The following is a 17,016-nucleotide window of genomic DNA, read 5'->3' on the forward strand; positions in this document are numbered from 1 at the left end:
AAATCATTTTTAAATAGGTGGACCTGGAAAAATAGTTGAGATGAGCTCTGGTCCAGAGTGCCGTACTCTATCTTGGTCTGGGAGGCCAGGTCCTCCGCGCCCGTGATGGGACTCTTCATCCTGTCCACTGTGAGGAAGGCGGCCAGGTTGGCAGTGTAGCTGCTGATGATGGTGAGGGTGAAGAACCACCACGAACACGCCACCAATCGAGCAGAAAAAGACCTATACACCAGCTATTTAATGTATTTAATGTCTCCTTAACAATGCGAGGTGGGGGGGGGGGGGGATACGGGACGGTTTGGGAGAGGATGGGGCAGAAAAAGACCTACACTCGATCTATTTAATGTCTCCTTAACAGTGAGAGGTCGGAGTGGGAGGGGGAGGGGGAGAGGAGGTATTAAGTTGATTTTTTTTCACAAACCGTGTAAGGTTCTGTACAAAACACTCAATTCTGTTTGGCTCACAGAGCAGCACAGGGCCTTGAATAACTCCATTGACTAATTTCAGGCTTTTTGTAACCGCAATTGAAAAAGATTTATAACCATTGGCTGCTCAAAGAAGGGAGTTTTTGGGGAGAGGGAGGGGAATGAGACAATGCAATGACCCGCTTCTGAAACATTTGAATAGAATTTTGAATAAAATAAAGATATTGTCGTAAGATAACAAACAGTTTCTTCACCAAAAACGTAGAAAATGACATCAAAGATAAATTACTTCAGTCAGTGAATAGCACAAAAGGATCAGTGAGCATTCAGTTCAAATCAATTAGTTCGAAAAACGTTTTTGTGACGACTTACCTGAACAAGTTTCTGAATAGTAAAAAAAATGGCATTGCAAATGAGAAGCACAAATGCTGAATACTTGTTTAATTTTTATCTAAACATCTAAATGTTGCTCAAATCAGGCCAGTTCAAACCCAGGTGCAAGCAAAATCGTAAATTCAGAAAACAAAACTAGTCTATTAGAAAGAAATGGAATATTTGTGCTCGGGGTGATTTTTCTTCTTCAGACAAATTTTGACTTTTTAACTAGCCATTTTTGAAGATTTTTTTATCATTCAAAAAGTATTGTTGTTCTGAGCTTAAAATTGAAAGGATATTTTACCTGTGATTATTTTTGTAAGTTATAGGGGTTTGAAAATTGCCATTTTGGCCAGTTTGGGACAATTAACGCGTGATATATTTCCGCAGAGTTTTAATCCGTCTTAGAAATGGTTCCATATTGGTTGAAGGAAGCTTAGTTGCCATAAATGATTTGTAACTAGGAGCGAAATCTATCACTTTGTACTTGTGGGGCAAAATGTATCACTATATGACATGTGGGGGATGATTTTAACAAAAAAATCTCCAATTTTTAAATGCATATTTTTTAATTTTTATTTTATTACATTTGTTTTTTTTTTCATGTTATTACTGCTTGATAGTTCTCAAAAGGCAGTCAAAACATTTAGGGCTTCGCCCTGATACAAGCAGTCTTGTTTAATTGTAAAATCAAAAGATACTAGGGAATTAAATTAAAGTTTAGATTCAACTAAAAATGAATTTTTAAATTTTAATATTATCTAAAAATGATTTCAAATTGACTTATTTTTTGTTAAATTTTACAATAGTAGCTGTAATTGACATGCGCGAAAGTAATATTCTATTAAAAAGTGCCTCAATATTTCAGTAGGAGACTTTTCAGCCAAAATATAGAGATGATTCGGCCGAAGATAATTCAACTAAAATACAATTGCAGCAATAATTCTGAAGTTTATTGAATACAAACGACATTGACCAGTACTAAAACCTTGTTCCTCTTCGCTCCGCTGCGCTTATATTCGGCACGAGAGTAATAGTGCCCGACAATCAGTATTTGTAGCTAAACTAGAGTGTTTCAAATATCTTAAATGACTCAAAAGTCTCAAAAGTAGTTTGGCTGAAATGTCACTATATTTAGCTGAATATAATTTTGTTCAATATTTTTCCGTCTGAAATGTCTGAAAACGTACTGATTTTATAAAAATTGGATCTTTTTTTGGGGCTAGGTCTTTTACTAGGCCGACTTTTTACCAGACTGACCTTTTACCAGACCACAATGCAATAACTCAATTAGTATAAGTTAAAATTAGTGGAAGATTTGAAAAGGAAGCGGTTAGAACAAACAAAACTTGTTGAGAAACCGTGAAATCTTTGTCTTTAACCAGACTAAACGGCGTCATTACATCTGTCAATCAAATTTGTTTATCGAGTCTGGTAAAAGGTTCATGTTATAACTTTTCTGGTAAGAAGTCGGTCTGGTAAAAGGTCGGTCCCCGTTTTTTAACCCATACGCAATGTCAATTGCAGAAACATATATTTTCAATCCAGTAAAGCAATACTGGGACCAATTCTTGTTCCTCAATTCAGTTTGGAAAAAAATTCCGAGTCAAATTAAATCGTAGCCTTGGAAAAATTGGAAAACGATCTAGTACTTGTCTTAGTTTTGAAGCCCTGCAAATTTACTAATTTTTGTCAAAACGGTTATTTATAATTCCCCATTGCCTTTGAAAAGCGTTTCGAGCATCATAATTTTGTTACTGTCTTCGTATTTTGAAGAAAGTAACAAAATGATGATGCTCGAAATGCTTTTTAAATGCTTCTCCGTATATCTCTCAAATAAAAAAAACAGAAGATGAAATTTTTAAAATTTTTATAGTGCTTTCTCATTTGTTACATGAGCAAACATGTTTGGCAAATCATGTAAGCATATTTACGGTATTTTGAAAGCAATGACGGATTATTTGTTCTCGCAGTGGTTTTTTGTCCGGATAAATCTCGTTTTTCATCTCAATTTCATCACATTTGATGCCTTGAGCTCAATATGTAATATAAGCGTTTACAACAGAGTAAAAGGAATGAATGTCTTGTCTGCCTTGAGCAGATGTTTTTACTTTCTGTGTCGAATAGACTTAGTTGTGTCGGATAGTTTATTTGTGTCGGATAGTTTATTTGTGTCGGATAGACTTAGTTGACCTCAGGTATCATTTGGAAAACACGACAAAAAAAACGATTGTATCTAAGTTCCTAAAATAGGTAGTTTTAGGATTAACCCAGGAGAACTGAAAAACGATGCACTTGGCGTAGAAGTAAATAGCAATAAATAAATAAAAATGCAAAAATTATTCAATCAATTGGATATATCCACGTTAATTAACACACAGTCTACCTCTTAGCGATGGGTTTGGTATGAAAATCAACTTAACGTAAAGTATAGGTTTTAAACGAAACGCTGAAAAAAATTGATTTTGACTTGCAAATGGTATTACATTTGCATACAGATAGTTGTATCCTAAATTGTCATTTTCAGCAATTTAGAAAAAACTGAAATTTAAATAAAACCAAACCTGGGTATGTTTAAAATGTGTGTTTGTATGAAATCGATTTTCCTTGTAAGATAGTAATTGAAAAATCGTGACATTTTTCATTTTAGTGCGTTTGAAATACAGGGAGTGGGATGGACTTTTTAAGTTTTTTTTTTCAACTTTGACCAACTTTGTCAAAAAATTCAAAAACGGGGTGGAGAAAAAAGAATTACGCTATAACTAAGTTGAGTCCGCACTTCATTTGCTTTCACAGCAGTTACTCTCAGAATTGACCACTTGAACACTTTTTGAATAAATTGATACATATTCTTTTATAATTACGACCCTTTTCAATCAATTTTGAGGAAATTTTTTGAACTTTTACACCTTTTTTCACTTTTAACAGGATACAGAAAATTTTGTAATTTACTTAACGCACTGTTCAACATCAATCAAATAACAATGCACGGAATTTTTAGAGTAGTTGTTACGTGCAAGGGTTAAACGTCTTTTACGAGTGTTAATAATGATTGTGCAACAAGAAATCACATTTATTTTTTATTTTTCTTTAAGACCAGTGAAAAAAATTGGAAAACTAAATTTAACATAATTTTCAGACAAGAGGTTCTTGCCGCATCCAGTTTCAAGCGTTAATAATTGGCTATATTATGGTTTCAGTAGCATTTTTACTAAAATTGAGAAAAAAATGATTTTAATCAATTAATAATCGATTGTAATTTCTCTTTTTAAATCATGTTACAATCAATTAAAAGACATTTTAATCAATTATAACCGACTATTAAGCCATTATTTTTTTATACAATTTTAATCGATTATAATTGATTGTAATTGATTATTTTTATCTCAATTTTTAATTCATATGAAGTTCACAAAAATCTATAATAATCAATTATAACCGATTAAACTCCTTTTAGTTTGCCCACCTTGCCACTGAATTGCTTATATTTTATGATTTTCCTAAACTTTGGTTTATCTGAAAAATGAGAAAAAATTTTTTTTAAAGTTTTCAAATCAATTCTATTTTATAACTTTTTTATTTTTTCATTTCTCCGTTGAAGTTGTTTAATGATGCACATTTTAAGTTTTTTAACCACCAAAAAATCAGCACATTGCTTTAACTTTATGATTTTTTAGGAAGATCTTTTTTTCACCTACCGCGGGAACTTTTAAACTAATAAGGAAGAATCTCTCAGAATGAACCAAAGTGTGACAAGAAACCTTTTAGATAATTTGTTTTTGACAGAAAAAAAATCACCCCTGGATTTATTGGGAAAATAATTTTGGCGTGACAAATTTTGGCAAACTAGGAGATTATAATCGATTATAATTGACTTGAACCGTTTTTTGTATGAACGATAATCAGTTATAGTCAACTATAGTCAATTATAATGGATTATAATCTCTTGGAAAATATCACAATCAATTATAAATCCTTTAAACATCTAACTTTGGTAATTATAATCAATTATAATTGTCAAAAAATCAGCATAATAATCCGTTATAATCGATGATTTACTCCCAAACTTGGATGAGGGTTTTGATAAAATTTTTCTGCTGTGGAAAGTGTGAGTCAGAACCCTAACGTTTTCCTAGAACATTCATTTATACAATATCTATTTTTTGCCAATGTCAACGCATGAGATAATTCGTGCTTTTCTGCAATTTTTTCTTATTTCAACTAACAATAAAACTACTCTGCTTTATGTTGCAAATTAGCCTGAAAGCTTGAAAATATTTTTAAGAGCCTGAAAACGACTTTCCATTCATACGAATGTGAGAGAGACCAAAAAATTAATTTGGTTGACCTAAAAAAGGTCGACAAAATTTCCGCCCCTCTCGAGAAAATCCGAGATCAACCCCTAATCCCGACCAAAATTCATGTCATCGAACTATTGGCCAATTGAACGAGTAGCTCAAACTATGCGCTAAAAAGTCTCAATTAGGGCTAAAATTTAGAGTGTTTGAAATTAATTTTTAATTAGTCTTTGAACAAACCTTGGACAAATGTCTCCGCCTTGCTGCATGAATGAACCGAGACTGAACCAGAGACAGTTGAAGATTCCGTAGGGTTCCTGAGAGGAGGCACAGGAAGAGGAAAGAGAGGATGGGGAGGGGTAGATCTCGGAAGAAGCCACACGATTGTCGTCATGCGTTACCGGGTGGAGCTGAAAAGAAAGTTAAAATACTTCGAGAATCGGAAAAATGACAAATTAACGCCGAATAGTTACTTTTTTTATAGTTGAAATATAATCGTTTTGACCTTAAAATTGACAATTTATCAATATAGCCGAATCATTAAGCAAAAATGATGATTTTTTATTATTTCAAATTACGATTAATTTGATTATGTTGATCAAATTTGAAAACGATTTCGACGTTTTGATGCATTTAACAAAAACCTTGAAAAACCTTGAATACATAATGAGGGAAGAAAACTTGAAAAGTGACCTTGAAATACTTTTTTTTTCTTCTTTAAAAATTGCCATATAATTATAAACACAGATTACAGATTAACTTCATTACAGTGTTAGTAGTGCTTACTTCCAGTTCGTTTCCATGGCAAGCTGAAAGTCTGGACACCAAAAAAAGAACGACACTGACGCTGAAATAGGCCAGAATACAACACAGCCAAATCTCAGTGTGCAGTGGCTGCAAAAAGGAGAAGAGGTCGTCGTTTCTGCTCTGTGGCTTTTGCATCATTATGGAGATGCCCAGTGTCATGTATGGCTTGGTGAAGTCCACTACTTTCAGTCTCATGGACGTTATGGTCAGGGGAGCTAAGGCGACGTCTGCTTCCTGGAGACATTAATTTCATTTTGAAGCTCAAATTAAATTCTAGGAGGACCTGTTTATATGTTTACATGCTTTGACTTGAGGATGTTTCTAGAAATAATTACTGAGAGAAAAAGTTTTCCAAATTTCGTTTGAGTCATCTGGTAAAAAAATTGCCAGAGGGATGACCAAACCATCCAAGTGGTTCAATAGATTGAAAAAGACCAGCAAAAGTTCAACTCAAAGTAGCCCTAAGTATACCACTTGCCCCTCTGAGCAGCTCTCCTATCATGCCATTCCAGGTGCCGTCTGCATTCTTGGCCCCATACCTGCCATCCTTCACCAGTCTGATCTCATAACTCAGATTCAGTTTGGAACAGGTCAGTGCTATCACGTCAATCAGGAACCCCTCCAGGTGTTCTGTCCGCACTTTCCAAGTTTGATTTTCGAAGTAAGCGAACTCCTCTTTCAACATCGTGAATGGCTTACTCTGCAATTCAAATGGCACTGAATGAAACTACAATTAGCAAGTATTAATTGTCATATACAGGGGCCAATATACTATTTGAGGGTGGAGTGCGCGCGAAAAAACGCAATTTTTTGGTCAAAGTTTTCCAAAAAATGCCTAAAAACGCTTTTTTTGCCTGTTTTTCAAAATTTAGCTTGCGGCGCAGAAACTTTCACTCAAGCAGGGTCTTTTTAGTGCTTTGGGAGAGCTCGGAAATTAACTTTGGTTGACCTAAAAAAAAAAGGTCGACAAAATTTAGGGACGTTTTTTGAAAACTTGAAAATCCCCCCCTCGAGAAAATCCTAGATCCGCGCCTGCCTTCCTCATATATATTTTGAAATTGAACTGATATGATTGTTTCACAATTATTTTCTACACTTCAGGTTTGTTTGCAAATTTTTTGTACGTCAGTCAGAAGTTATTCCAGCAGTACCCGCTGTTTGCAACCTACCAGAACTGCTGTGATTCGCATCGGTCTTTTCTTAATGTCCGCTCTTTCATTAGCTTCACTACTATCGCTCTCAGGCCCACTTGCGTCATCAGTTGTTCTAGAATATTCCGGTTCCATCATCAGTTGTCCACTGGCCTCACTCCAGTTGCCCAGCCTATTGTGCACCTCGCGGAACCCAACGTCGAGGAGCTGCACCTGGAAGCTCTTTCGATTTCCTTCCCTGTCGAACTCTATATTCCCAGTTACTCCGGGTATTTTAACCTAAATTAAACAAATTTTGATGAAAATCCATTACAGCTAAGGCCCTTCATTTTTCATTTAGAAAGATACCAGCAGAAAACTTTTTTCCTCATTTTTATTCCTCAAATTTAGGTGCTCGTATTGTGGGCACTTAAGCATTTGTTTTTTTTTGGTTTTGCGCTGGGAATGGCTGACCTTCAAGCAACGCGATTAGATGTAAAACCTCAGATTGAAAGGCGGAGATATTACTCGCACTCATTCATTTAAAGTGATCCACTTTAGTGCTGACCTTGTAGAACATGTCTCTGATCTGTGGTCTAAATGGATTCGGAGGGATGTCCACTCCCAGACACTGCCCCCTGTTCTTGTCATTACTGTTCACAGTGGGGGCCATGGAGTGGAACTTGTACCTGTCTGTCTCGTCCACGTAGAAACTGCTCAGTATCTTCCTCATCAGAGAAAAGGCATCGTACGCAAGTGCTGTCTCCAGCTGAAAAAGAAATCATTTCCCTTCCACCATTTGAAACTGATAGGGTTTTACATTAATCTCTACCAGTTTGAAACATATTAAATAAATTTTAAGATCCCGCCGCCCTTTGTAGTTTTCCAAAATCTGAGAAATTTTTAAATTTGTCTTCAGCATTTTTGAAGGACTTGTCTTTCTAGTATTTGTTTTCTTCAAGATGTTCAAAAAAGCTCAAAAAAATTTATAATTTTTAAGCATTACTTGACCTGGTAAATCATATGAATGTAAGATTGAATAGTTTTTGCACAACTGCCTAAGACTGCCCTTTTATGTGAAAATTAATTCACCACCATCAAGCAACAATTCGGGTTAAGGTTAAATTTTACTAAAAGTTCACTTTTATTTAGTTTAAGTTTGCTTTCTAATATGGACGAGGCTAATATTAAAACCCATTGGTTTTTTTGATTCTACGGTAAAAAACATTGTAAGAGGAAAAGCCTACGCTAACTTGCCCAACGTTTTTTTCTGAGAAATTTTGAAATGTTCAAATGTTCAGAAAATTTTGGAAATGTTGTCTGGAGGTTAAAGCAAGAAAAAAACTAGGGAACCCCCCGTGCTGACCTGATTTGTAAGGTCGAGGGGGAATATGTTCTTCTGTCTCCACCTTTGCTCGAATGCCTCGAAGTTTGACTGTGTCTGTTGTATGAGTTGGAAACAGATGATGTTGATCCTACCACTGATGTCAAATTGAACTTTACCACACGGCATACGCTAAACCACAGCACAAGTTAATTTATTATCTTGGCGACCTTCTTTTAAAATAATTTGAACTTCTTAATGGCAATTTATACTTCAATCAACTAATTAAACGTTCTGTTATATAGTCACATTTAAACTTAAAATCAACTTATAATCAATTTCAATTTTGTATTGAGTGCTAACCAAGTCGGCAATGATGTAGCTGTAGTCTTGCATGAGCATCTGCCAGTGCTGCGCCTGAAAATTTCGAAGAGTTTCAACTTTTTATATAAAAATTGATATTCTTTTATTTGAACCAAGAACTTTATATAAACCAAGAATAAGCAAACATAATGGCTGACAATAGACTGGGAGGACGCTATTAGACCTTATGTCTGTTTTCAAGCGACTCAAGCAGAAAAGGTAGTCTAGCGTTACGCGCCCATAGCAAGATAAGTACGTGCTCGATATTCCAAAACTTATGATCGAAGTACAGAAAACTAAAGAAAAACATTTTAAGAAAAAGTAGCAGTTTAACTATGTAAATTCACTCAATTGGGTTGTCAAACCTTTAAAAAATTTTGAACCTCCCTATTATCTAAGAAATACTTTTCTTGAAAAGTGTGGCTGAAAACTTTGATGCCTTCTGAATAATCGTTTCACTTTAGCATCAAGTTGCATGACTGATGTTATATCTGTATATGCGTACGCAAGTATCCCGTATTTTAATACCGCTTCAAGATGAGTTGCTTAATCTTGGACCATTTGCGCCGATTTCAAGTATTTGCGCATTGGACAGAGCATTCCGCAAAATTGGAGCAACTTCAAAGTTATGTTTTTTATATATGATCGTGAAAAACTAATTTTGGTCTACATTTACTTCTAAGTATCGAAAACGCGCACTTCTTCAACTTTTTTGATACAAGGAAACACAGTCTTTGGTGTTTACCAGATTGCTAATTTTTCCATATGTGATTGTGTTAGTTTTGACACCTTTTAGTGTAAGTTTATTTTGGCTCAGCGTTTTGTTACTAACATTCATGATCACTTGGTGTGCCTTTGTTAACTTTGAATAAATCGTCCGCATAAAGAAGTAAATTACTTCTGCTACTGTTCTTGTTGACTTACAAATCACTTACATATATCATGAAAAGCAATGGGTCTATTATTGAGCCTTGTGGTAATCCTCTTTCAACATTAATTAGTGAAAGTTTGTATCTTTTGGTCCAAATATTGCGTAAGATCTAATAAGTACGATTTTAAAATCTGGTTTAATTGTCCCTGAAAGCCCATGTCTTAAAGTTGTTGAGGTAAAATGGAAGGACAATCGTATCTACTGCAATCGAATAAGCGATAAAATCGTATTTACTGCGCCTCTTCTCTCCCGGAGTCCGAATTGACTTTATCAGAGCAAGTCAAATTTTTGAATAAACCGGTTCATAAGATTGTATATTAGCAGTTCAAGGATTTTTCTAATGAATGACAAAAAGGAAACTGGTCTAAAATATTCCGGCTGTTTTCAATTCCTCCTTTTTGAGTTGATACAATTTTTGCAACTGTTTTCGGAAACATTCATCAAAAAATATTTCATGTGGGTCAGCAAGTAACTCTTTTAGGTATGTTACGAAAAAATAATTGATGTCGTAGCAGTTTGAGCTATACTTCTTTTTTTTATTGATTTAGATTGCTCTCTAATGATGATTGGCATTGAACTGGTGCTGCTGTCGGATACAGCATTACCGATAATTGCGAAAAATTTATTGATGTTTTTGGCCTTTTTCCAAGTTAATGTTACTGACTGGCTGAATTACTTTGGTCTCTCCTTTATTTTTTTAAAAGCTAAAGAGCACGAGGCTTTTTTTTAGCTGAATTTATGTTCAATCTGTTTTAATAGTAATTTTGTTATTTGTCCGTTACTCTTCTTTTGACATAATACGATTGCTTCGCAAATGCTACCAGATCCGCGGTTAGTTTGGAGGTTATAATTTTTTGTGTTTTTTGCGGCTGATTTTTTAACTTCATTGTCTGTTCAAAATTGTTTTTGGGATTTTCAATTACTGTTCAAAAAATTCACCGCTCAAACTTATTTTGGGGTCTATTACTCTGTAATTGATTTAAGTACCATTGATAGAAACGCTATATCTGAGGCTGCTGAGCTAAAAAGATAAGATGACGATACAAACAACTATTGAAAAGTATCAGCTTTGAATGGTATTACAAATTACCCCTATGAAAAAAATCAGTATCTTAGAAAACAAAATCTCCGATTTGGGCGAACACGATGTTGTCGATAGAAGTGAGCCCCCAAAATCTAAGATGCCAAAAAACAACTCCAATGACATATTTTGGTTTAAATTCTCACATGCCCAAAACATGTCGATCTGTTGAGGCATTTTATGCGCAAAAAAAAGTATCCAACCTTGCAAGAGAATGTTGGAAGTGTATGCAATATGGTAAAAGTTAAAAGTGTGAAGTACCTGACAATTCACCAAAACACAGTCGCGTCAAGGTCAGCAATAAGACTATGCGATACTCATCGAAGATGACAAAGGAGAAAACTTATAACTATTGGTACGAAAAAATAGTGTTTTAAATTTTTCGTCAGTATAAGTAAGACGTCGTTTTCAGCTTAACATAAATCAGTCAAGGCCAGACATCTCTGATTGACGGAAATCTAGTTACCGATATATATGTTTTCTAGAATGCCGGTAAAACTTCTATTGCATAACCATAAAATGCAATGATCTCTCCTCTATTCTTTATTATGATTCAACGATTAAATCTTCCTAAGCTTTTACTTGTTCGACAACGAAGGCAGGGGCGGATCTAAGGTTTACTGGAGGAGGGGCGGATTTCAAAAAAAACTTTTGAAATTTTATTGAACTTTTATTCAGGCCAAAAAAGACGTTTTAGGCATTTTTGGAATATTTTGACCGAAAAACCGCGCTTACCCCTCAAATTTAATATATATTGGTAATGAATACGCCTTAAGAATGAATTTAGGGTCCGTCAGCCAAAAACAGAGATCTAAAAATTGTACAAGGGCGGCTTTGGGGTCGGTAGGGGGTCGATACCCGGAAGAAGAAGGCATCCGATCCCTCTCCTCTCCCCTCGCTACCTCCTCTAAATCCGCTGCTGATCTAAAGTATTATAATTTTCACTATGTTAGTGTCTTTTTGAGTTTCGCTGAGCCCAGAAAACAAAAAGTCTGAAGTCACACCCCAACCTCCAAATATCCTAGTTTTGTTCACGTTGCTCATCGCATTAGATAGACAAGATTGCCCAACCATAGTTGGATCTCTTCAACAATTTTCCCATTGCAAAACCCGTTACCTGCAGGTACTCACAGGTACCCACATTTCAGGTACCACGTTCGTCGTTTTATAGGGTAGTTATGTAATTTATCTTTAAAGGGTGTAGAGGGTATATTGTTTTCACGGAAAAAGATCTTTGAAAAGTCTCACATATTGAAAGAAAATCCTTGTATTTGAACTAGACAAGAACAGAATGAAGTTCTTGCAATCTCCTCTCTGTTTGATGTTGGCGAGGGAGTTGTTCATGGCGAAAATGCTGTTCACGTATTTCAGAGTGGGCTTCAGAACACACTTCTCATGGTAGCCCCCAACCCCACAGTCTTTTCTAGCGTCGTCCCAGTTTACAAACGACGTCAACGTCTCCAGAGCTTGAAAAGAGAGTTTAAGTTTAGAAGAAATTCCTCAGATCTTTTTACTTTCATGGTTCACAAAACTTTCATCATTGATTTCAGGAGAAAAAAGACAAATCGTAACAGTAGGTTGAAATCGCAAAAACTAATTCAGGCTGATTAAGGCACGAATGTGTCAAAATTTTAGCGCGGCGGAGTCAAACGGAGCAATCGGCCACTTTTTGCCAATTACTTTGTTATGAATTCTCGCCCAACCATGGACAAGCCCACTGGGTTTTCGTTCATTTAGACATTGATTCAATTAGAAACACTGCCATTTTTACTGCTTTACCGTTCTCCTGCTATCTGTAAGATTGTCCGGATCAACCGTACAATTAAATACGCGGATAGGGGGGAAATTCTACGGTTGGTCACTTAGGGGGGAGGGGGGATTGTACGGTTGATTCGATTTTCCCCATAATTTTCAACTGTAACCATTGTCTCTTTTTGTAAATTTTACGAAATTGAAGCTCAAAAGCTGACCTAAATATAAAATTCACGCTGATGACGAATCAAGTTCATAAGAATGACTTTTAAAAAATGCATCGGAAAAATTGATTCATTCATTATATTTGCTATAAAATACTATTCAGAAGAATCAAAGTTGAGTGATACAAAATATGAACTTCAACTGCTTAATCATCTCTGATGACATTTTAATATCAACGCCACTTCAACGTTGTTATATAGATATTCGAACTGCACTAAATACGATGGATGATATACCTGGGTGAATAAAACTAGCGTGCCGTTTAAAAGTGCCACTAAACGGCGCCTGGAGAATAGACTGGAGCTCGATAAACCCTTCAAAAGCATTGAGATCACTTCGACCTGTAGCTTTTTTGGTTCGCATCGAAAGTCTGATTCACATACTCACAATCACTAATGTTTTCATTTTTAAACGAAAAAAAAAATGATAATCTTATACATATAACAGTCAAAGACAAGCTCAAGTGACCCATAGCAGTTATTCCGACCACTCATGTTGAAAGGGATCGAACTATGGCATAGATGGGATTATTCCACACGATTATGACTATGCAAATGATGCCAAAAGTGGTGGTATCATATTAAATTCCTTTCAGTGATCATGCCGGATTTCAAAAATCAACAAGATTGCTCGTATCAGGGCGAAGCCCTGAATGTTCCGACTGCCTTTTAAAGTTTATGGAGCAGCAGTAAAAGCATAAAAAAATTAAATGAAATAAAATAAAATGAAAATTTTTTCTAAAATTTGAAATTTTTTGTGAAAATCATCCCCCCACACGCCATATAAAGTACAAAATTATAGATTTAGCTTCTTGTAACAAATCAATTATGGCAAATAAGCTTCTTTCAACCAATTTGGAACGATTTATAAGACGGATTAAATCTCCGCTTATCTTTTCAAATTTAAGCTCAGGACAACAATACCTTTTGAATGATATAAAAAAATTCCGTCAAAACCGGCTAGTTAAAAAGTCGAAATTTGTCTGAAGAAAAAAAAACCCACCCCGAGCACAAATATTCCGTTACTTTCGTATCGAAAGTCGGAACAATGAGCTGAGCTGTCTTGCTCTCAACTGAAAGTTGGTCTGAACTATAGTTCACAAAATTTGATGACAAATTGATCTCCAAATTTCATTTTATTGTTCCGACTTTCGATACGAAAGTAACGGAATATTTGTGCTCGGGGTGGGTTTTTTTTTCTTCAGACAAATTTCGACTTTTTAACTAGCCATTTTTGACGGAATTTTTTATATCATTCGAAAGCTATTGTTATCCTGAGCTTAAATTTGAAAAAATATTTCACCTGTGATTGTTTTTCGTAAAGTTATGGGGGTTTAAAGATTGCCATTTTGGCCAATTTGGGACAATTAACGCGCGATATATTTCGAGCTATTAACGCGTAAGAGGAGATTTAATCCGTCTTAGAAATCGTTCCAAATTGGTTTAACGAAGCTTATTTGCCATAATTGATTTGTTACAAGAAGCGAAATTTATCCTTTTGTACTTTAAATGGCGTGTGGGGGGATGATTTTCATAAAAAATTTCAAATTTTAGAAAAAGAAGAATTTTTTTTTTCATTTTATTTTATTACATTAAATTTTTTTTATAGGTTATTACTGCTCCATAAACCTCAAAAGGCAGTCGGAACATTCAGGGCTTCGCCCTGATACGAGCAGTCTTGTTGTAATTTTCAGATCAACTTTGCTATTTTACCTTTTATCTTGCAGTTTTTACTGAGTTTTGGACAGCTTCAACTACAACTGCTGCCCTGGAGCCTAAATCATGCAGCATTATGGTTCAATTTATGAACTTGAGAAGAAGCTTGTAGACAAATTAGAACAATGTTATTGGAAGTCAGAAATGTTCTCTCTTTTTTTGAAAATGGCTGGAGGATTTTTAATACTGAGGCCAAGCAACAAATATCTCAATTCAAATTTTATTTGTTTTAAGAGAAATAAATAATTAAAAAACAGGTTAAGAAGCCAATCAGTAGAGAAAGCCCATCTTTAACCGTCAAGGCTTATTCTTCAACGTTAAGGGAAGTTCATTTGATTGATTTGCAGAACTAGTTTGAGTCAAAATCATTTTAATTCTCCGTTAATTTTTGTAAAAGAAACTAAAAACCCACTTCAATGTTTTGCCATTTTCCTTCTATGGTTTCTTGCCAATGGAAATTTCCCGTCAATGTTTTTTTGAAGAAAAAAAAACGATGGCTAAAAAATAACGATTTAGTTTCTTCCAATTTGATTAGTAATTGTAACTGCAAAACAAGATAAACAACTAACCATCTTGTTGATCGTAAATTACTGCAAACTTTCCCCATTTTTGGAACTTCATCAAAGCATGGATGGCTGAATTGAGTGAAGGCAGAATTTGGAACATTTTTTTAAACTAAAAACATAAGTAGATTAAGAAGCGATAGTAAAGTTGTTTTAAAAAACAGATATAGAAAAATTGTGGGTCACCAGTCATTAAAAATTGTGGATCAAAGTTTGCATCAGGATGACAAATTATGAGCCATGCGTTTCATAGACACTTTTGTAAATGAAAAAAAGAAAACAACAAATGCTATCTTTTATATCTTTCAAAGGTTAAAGAAAAGATGCAACCAGAGTATTCGGCGCTAAGCATTTGAACATTTGAATTGTTTATTAAAAAATTATTTGGTTTTTCATCCACTTTTCTTCGCAAATTTATAATTTTTTAACAGCTCATTATTTTGGCCTGGGAGAGTTTGTAACTCAACTTCAGTCATTGGTTGCTGAGTTCTGAAATATGTTTAAGTCAAAAATAAAGTTTGCTTGCGGTGATTACACTTTGGCAACAGTGAGTTTTTTTCAAGAATCTGAAAAAATGATATGAGCATTTAACAAAAACGCCTGGGCTGACCATAATTTCTAATCATGCAATTTCCGTGAATAAAAAAAATAATAATAAGTTTGCTTTGTTTCACAATAAAAAATAAGTTTGCTAGTTTCACAAAATATTTGTGCTTCGTCCCAAACCACAATAACCAAAAGTTTTCAAAAGTAACAAAAAACGCAGATATATATTTGTTTGTTATTGAACTAAATGTGTGAAATTTCACATCTTGTTTAAAACCCAGAGGTTAAACTTTTTGCATGTATTCCTGTTTTTTGACATGAAGTTTATCTAACCACCTTTTGAAAAATATGTATATTCTGTATCATTTTTGCTTGTTTGAGAAACTACGTATGAACTACGTTATTTGAGCATAAACGTAATTTTGCGGCAAAAGGAACATTAAAAAATATGAGTCTGAAATTTGTAGCCATATAAAAAACTTATCGAAAAGTATTATGATTCGAAAAGGTATGAAAAGCACTTTTTCCATTGAATTCATGTGTAATTGTATGGTAAGCTTTTCATTGCACATAATTGTGTGATAATCTACTTTTCGTGCATAGGTCAACCCGGGCTAGCAATTATGAGCAGTTTTTCAAATAAACCACCTTTATTTCTCCAACCAGCCTTTTAGCTATCAAAAAAGCTTCCGAGTATTTTTTAGCGTCGTGAAAATTTGGAATAACTCATTGACTGCTGAAATAAATAGATTAAAAATATGCGTCTTAGACATTTCCGCTAAAATTATCCTACTGTTGGTTCTTCAAACTCATCAACTGTGTATGCCAAAAAAACGGGAAAAATGAAATTAAATAAAATTTGGTTACAAAAAATTCTGAACTAAAATCGGTATGATAATTGTTTTCCTGCTGACCTGGTCTGAAGAGATCTGACCTTTTGGGTGTTTATGGGCGACTGTTGGAATGTGACGTGGGCAGTGTCGAATGCGTCTGCGTATGATTGGATGATGTTTGGGATGGGGTGGACTGTGCTGCCACTGTACAACATCACCACCTCCGACTCATTCAACTTACCACACACTAGAAAACAGGGCAGCCACTGTACAACATCACCACCTCCGACTCATTAAACTTACCACACACTAGAAAACAGGGCAGCCACTGTACAACATCACCACCTCCGACTCATTAAACTTACCACACACTAGAAAACAGGGCAGCCACTGTACAACATCACCACCTCCGACTCATTCAACTTACCACACACTAGAAAACAGGGCAGCCAGTGTACAACATCACCACCTCCGACTCATTCAACTTACCACACACTAGAAAACAAGGCAGCCACTGTACAACATCACCACCTCCGACTCATTCAACTTACCACACACTAGAAAACAGGGCAGCCACTGTACAACATCACCACCTCCGACTCATTCAACTTACCACACACTAGAAAACAGGGCAGCCACTGTACAACA

At 35.1% G+C, this 17,016-nt stretch overlaps 1 protein-coding gene across 1 annotated transcript in view; it reads right to left on the reverse strand.

The window, feature by feature from the left end:
* Positions 1-16,609, reverse strand: part of LOC134843691 (glutamate receptor 2-like) — a 34,763-nt gene extending 18,154 nt beyond the window's left edge. The window contains exons 1-12 of the mRNA XM_063859918.1: positions 16,470-16,609; positions 14,996-15,101; positions 11,983-12,200; positions 8,723-8,776; positions 8,402-8,551; positions 7,604-7,804; positions 7,075-7,335; positions 6,384-6,605; positions 5,885-6,139; positions 5,339-5,508; positions 798-809; positions 24-222 (exon numbers count right to left, since the gene is read on the reverse strand). Coding sequence (XP_063715988.1) covers positions 24-222; positions 798-809; positions 5,339-5,508; positions 5,885-6,139; positions 6,384-6,605; positions 7,075-7,335; positions 7,604-7,804; positions 8,402-8,551; positions 8,723-8,776; positions 11,983-12,200; positions 14,996-15,101; positions 16,470-16,583 — 1,962 coding nt within the window. The 5' untranslated portion in view covers positions 16,584-16,609. The remainder of the gene's footprint in view (positions 1-23; positions 223-797; positions 810-5,338; positions 5,509-5,884; positions 6,140-6,383; positions 6,606-7,074; positions 7,336-7,603; positions 7,805-8,401; positions 8,552-8,722; positions 8,777-11,982; positions 12,201-14,995; positions 15,102-16,469) is intronic.
* Between the last annotated feature and the right edge of the window lie 407 nt (positions 16,610-17,016).

Source organism: Symsagittifera roscoffensis, chromosome 4, assembly GCF_963678635.1.
Source record: "Symsagittifera roscoffensis chromosome 4, txSymRosc1.1, whole genome shotgun sequence".
NCBI classification, from domain to species: domain Eukaryota; kingdom Metazoa; phylum Xenacoelomorpha; order Acoela; family Convolutidae; genus Symsagittifera; species Symsagittifera roscoffensis.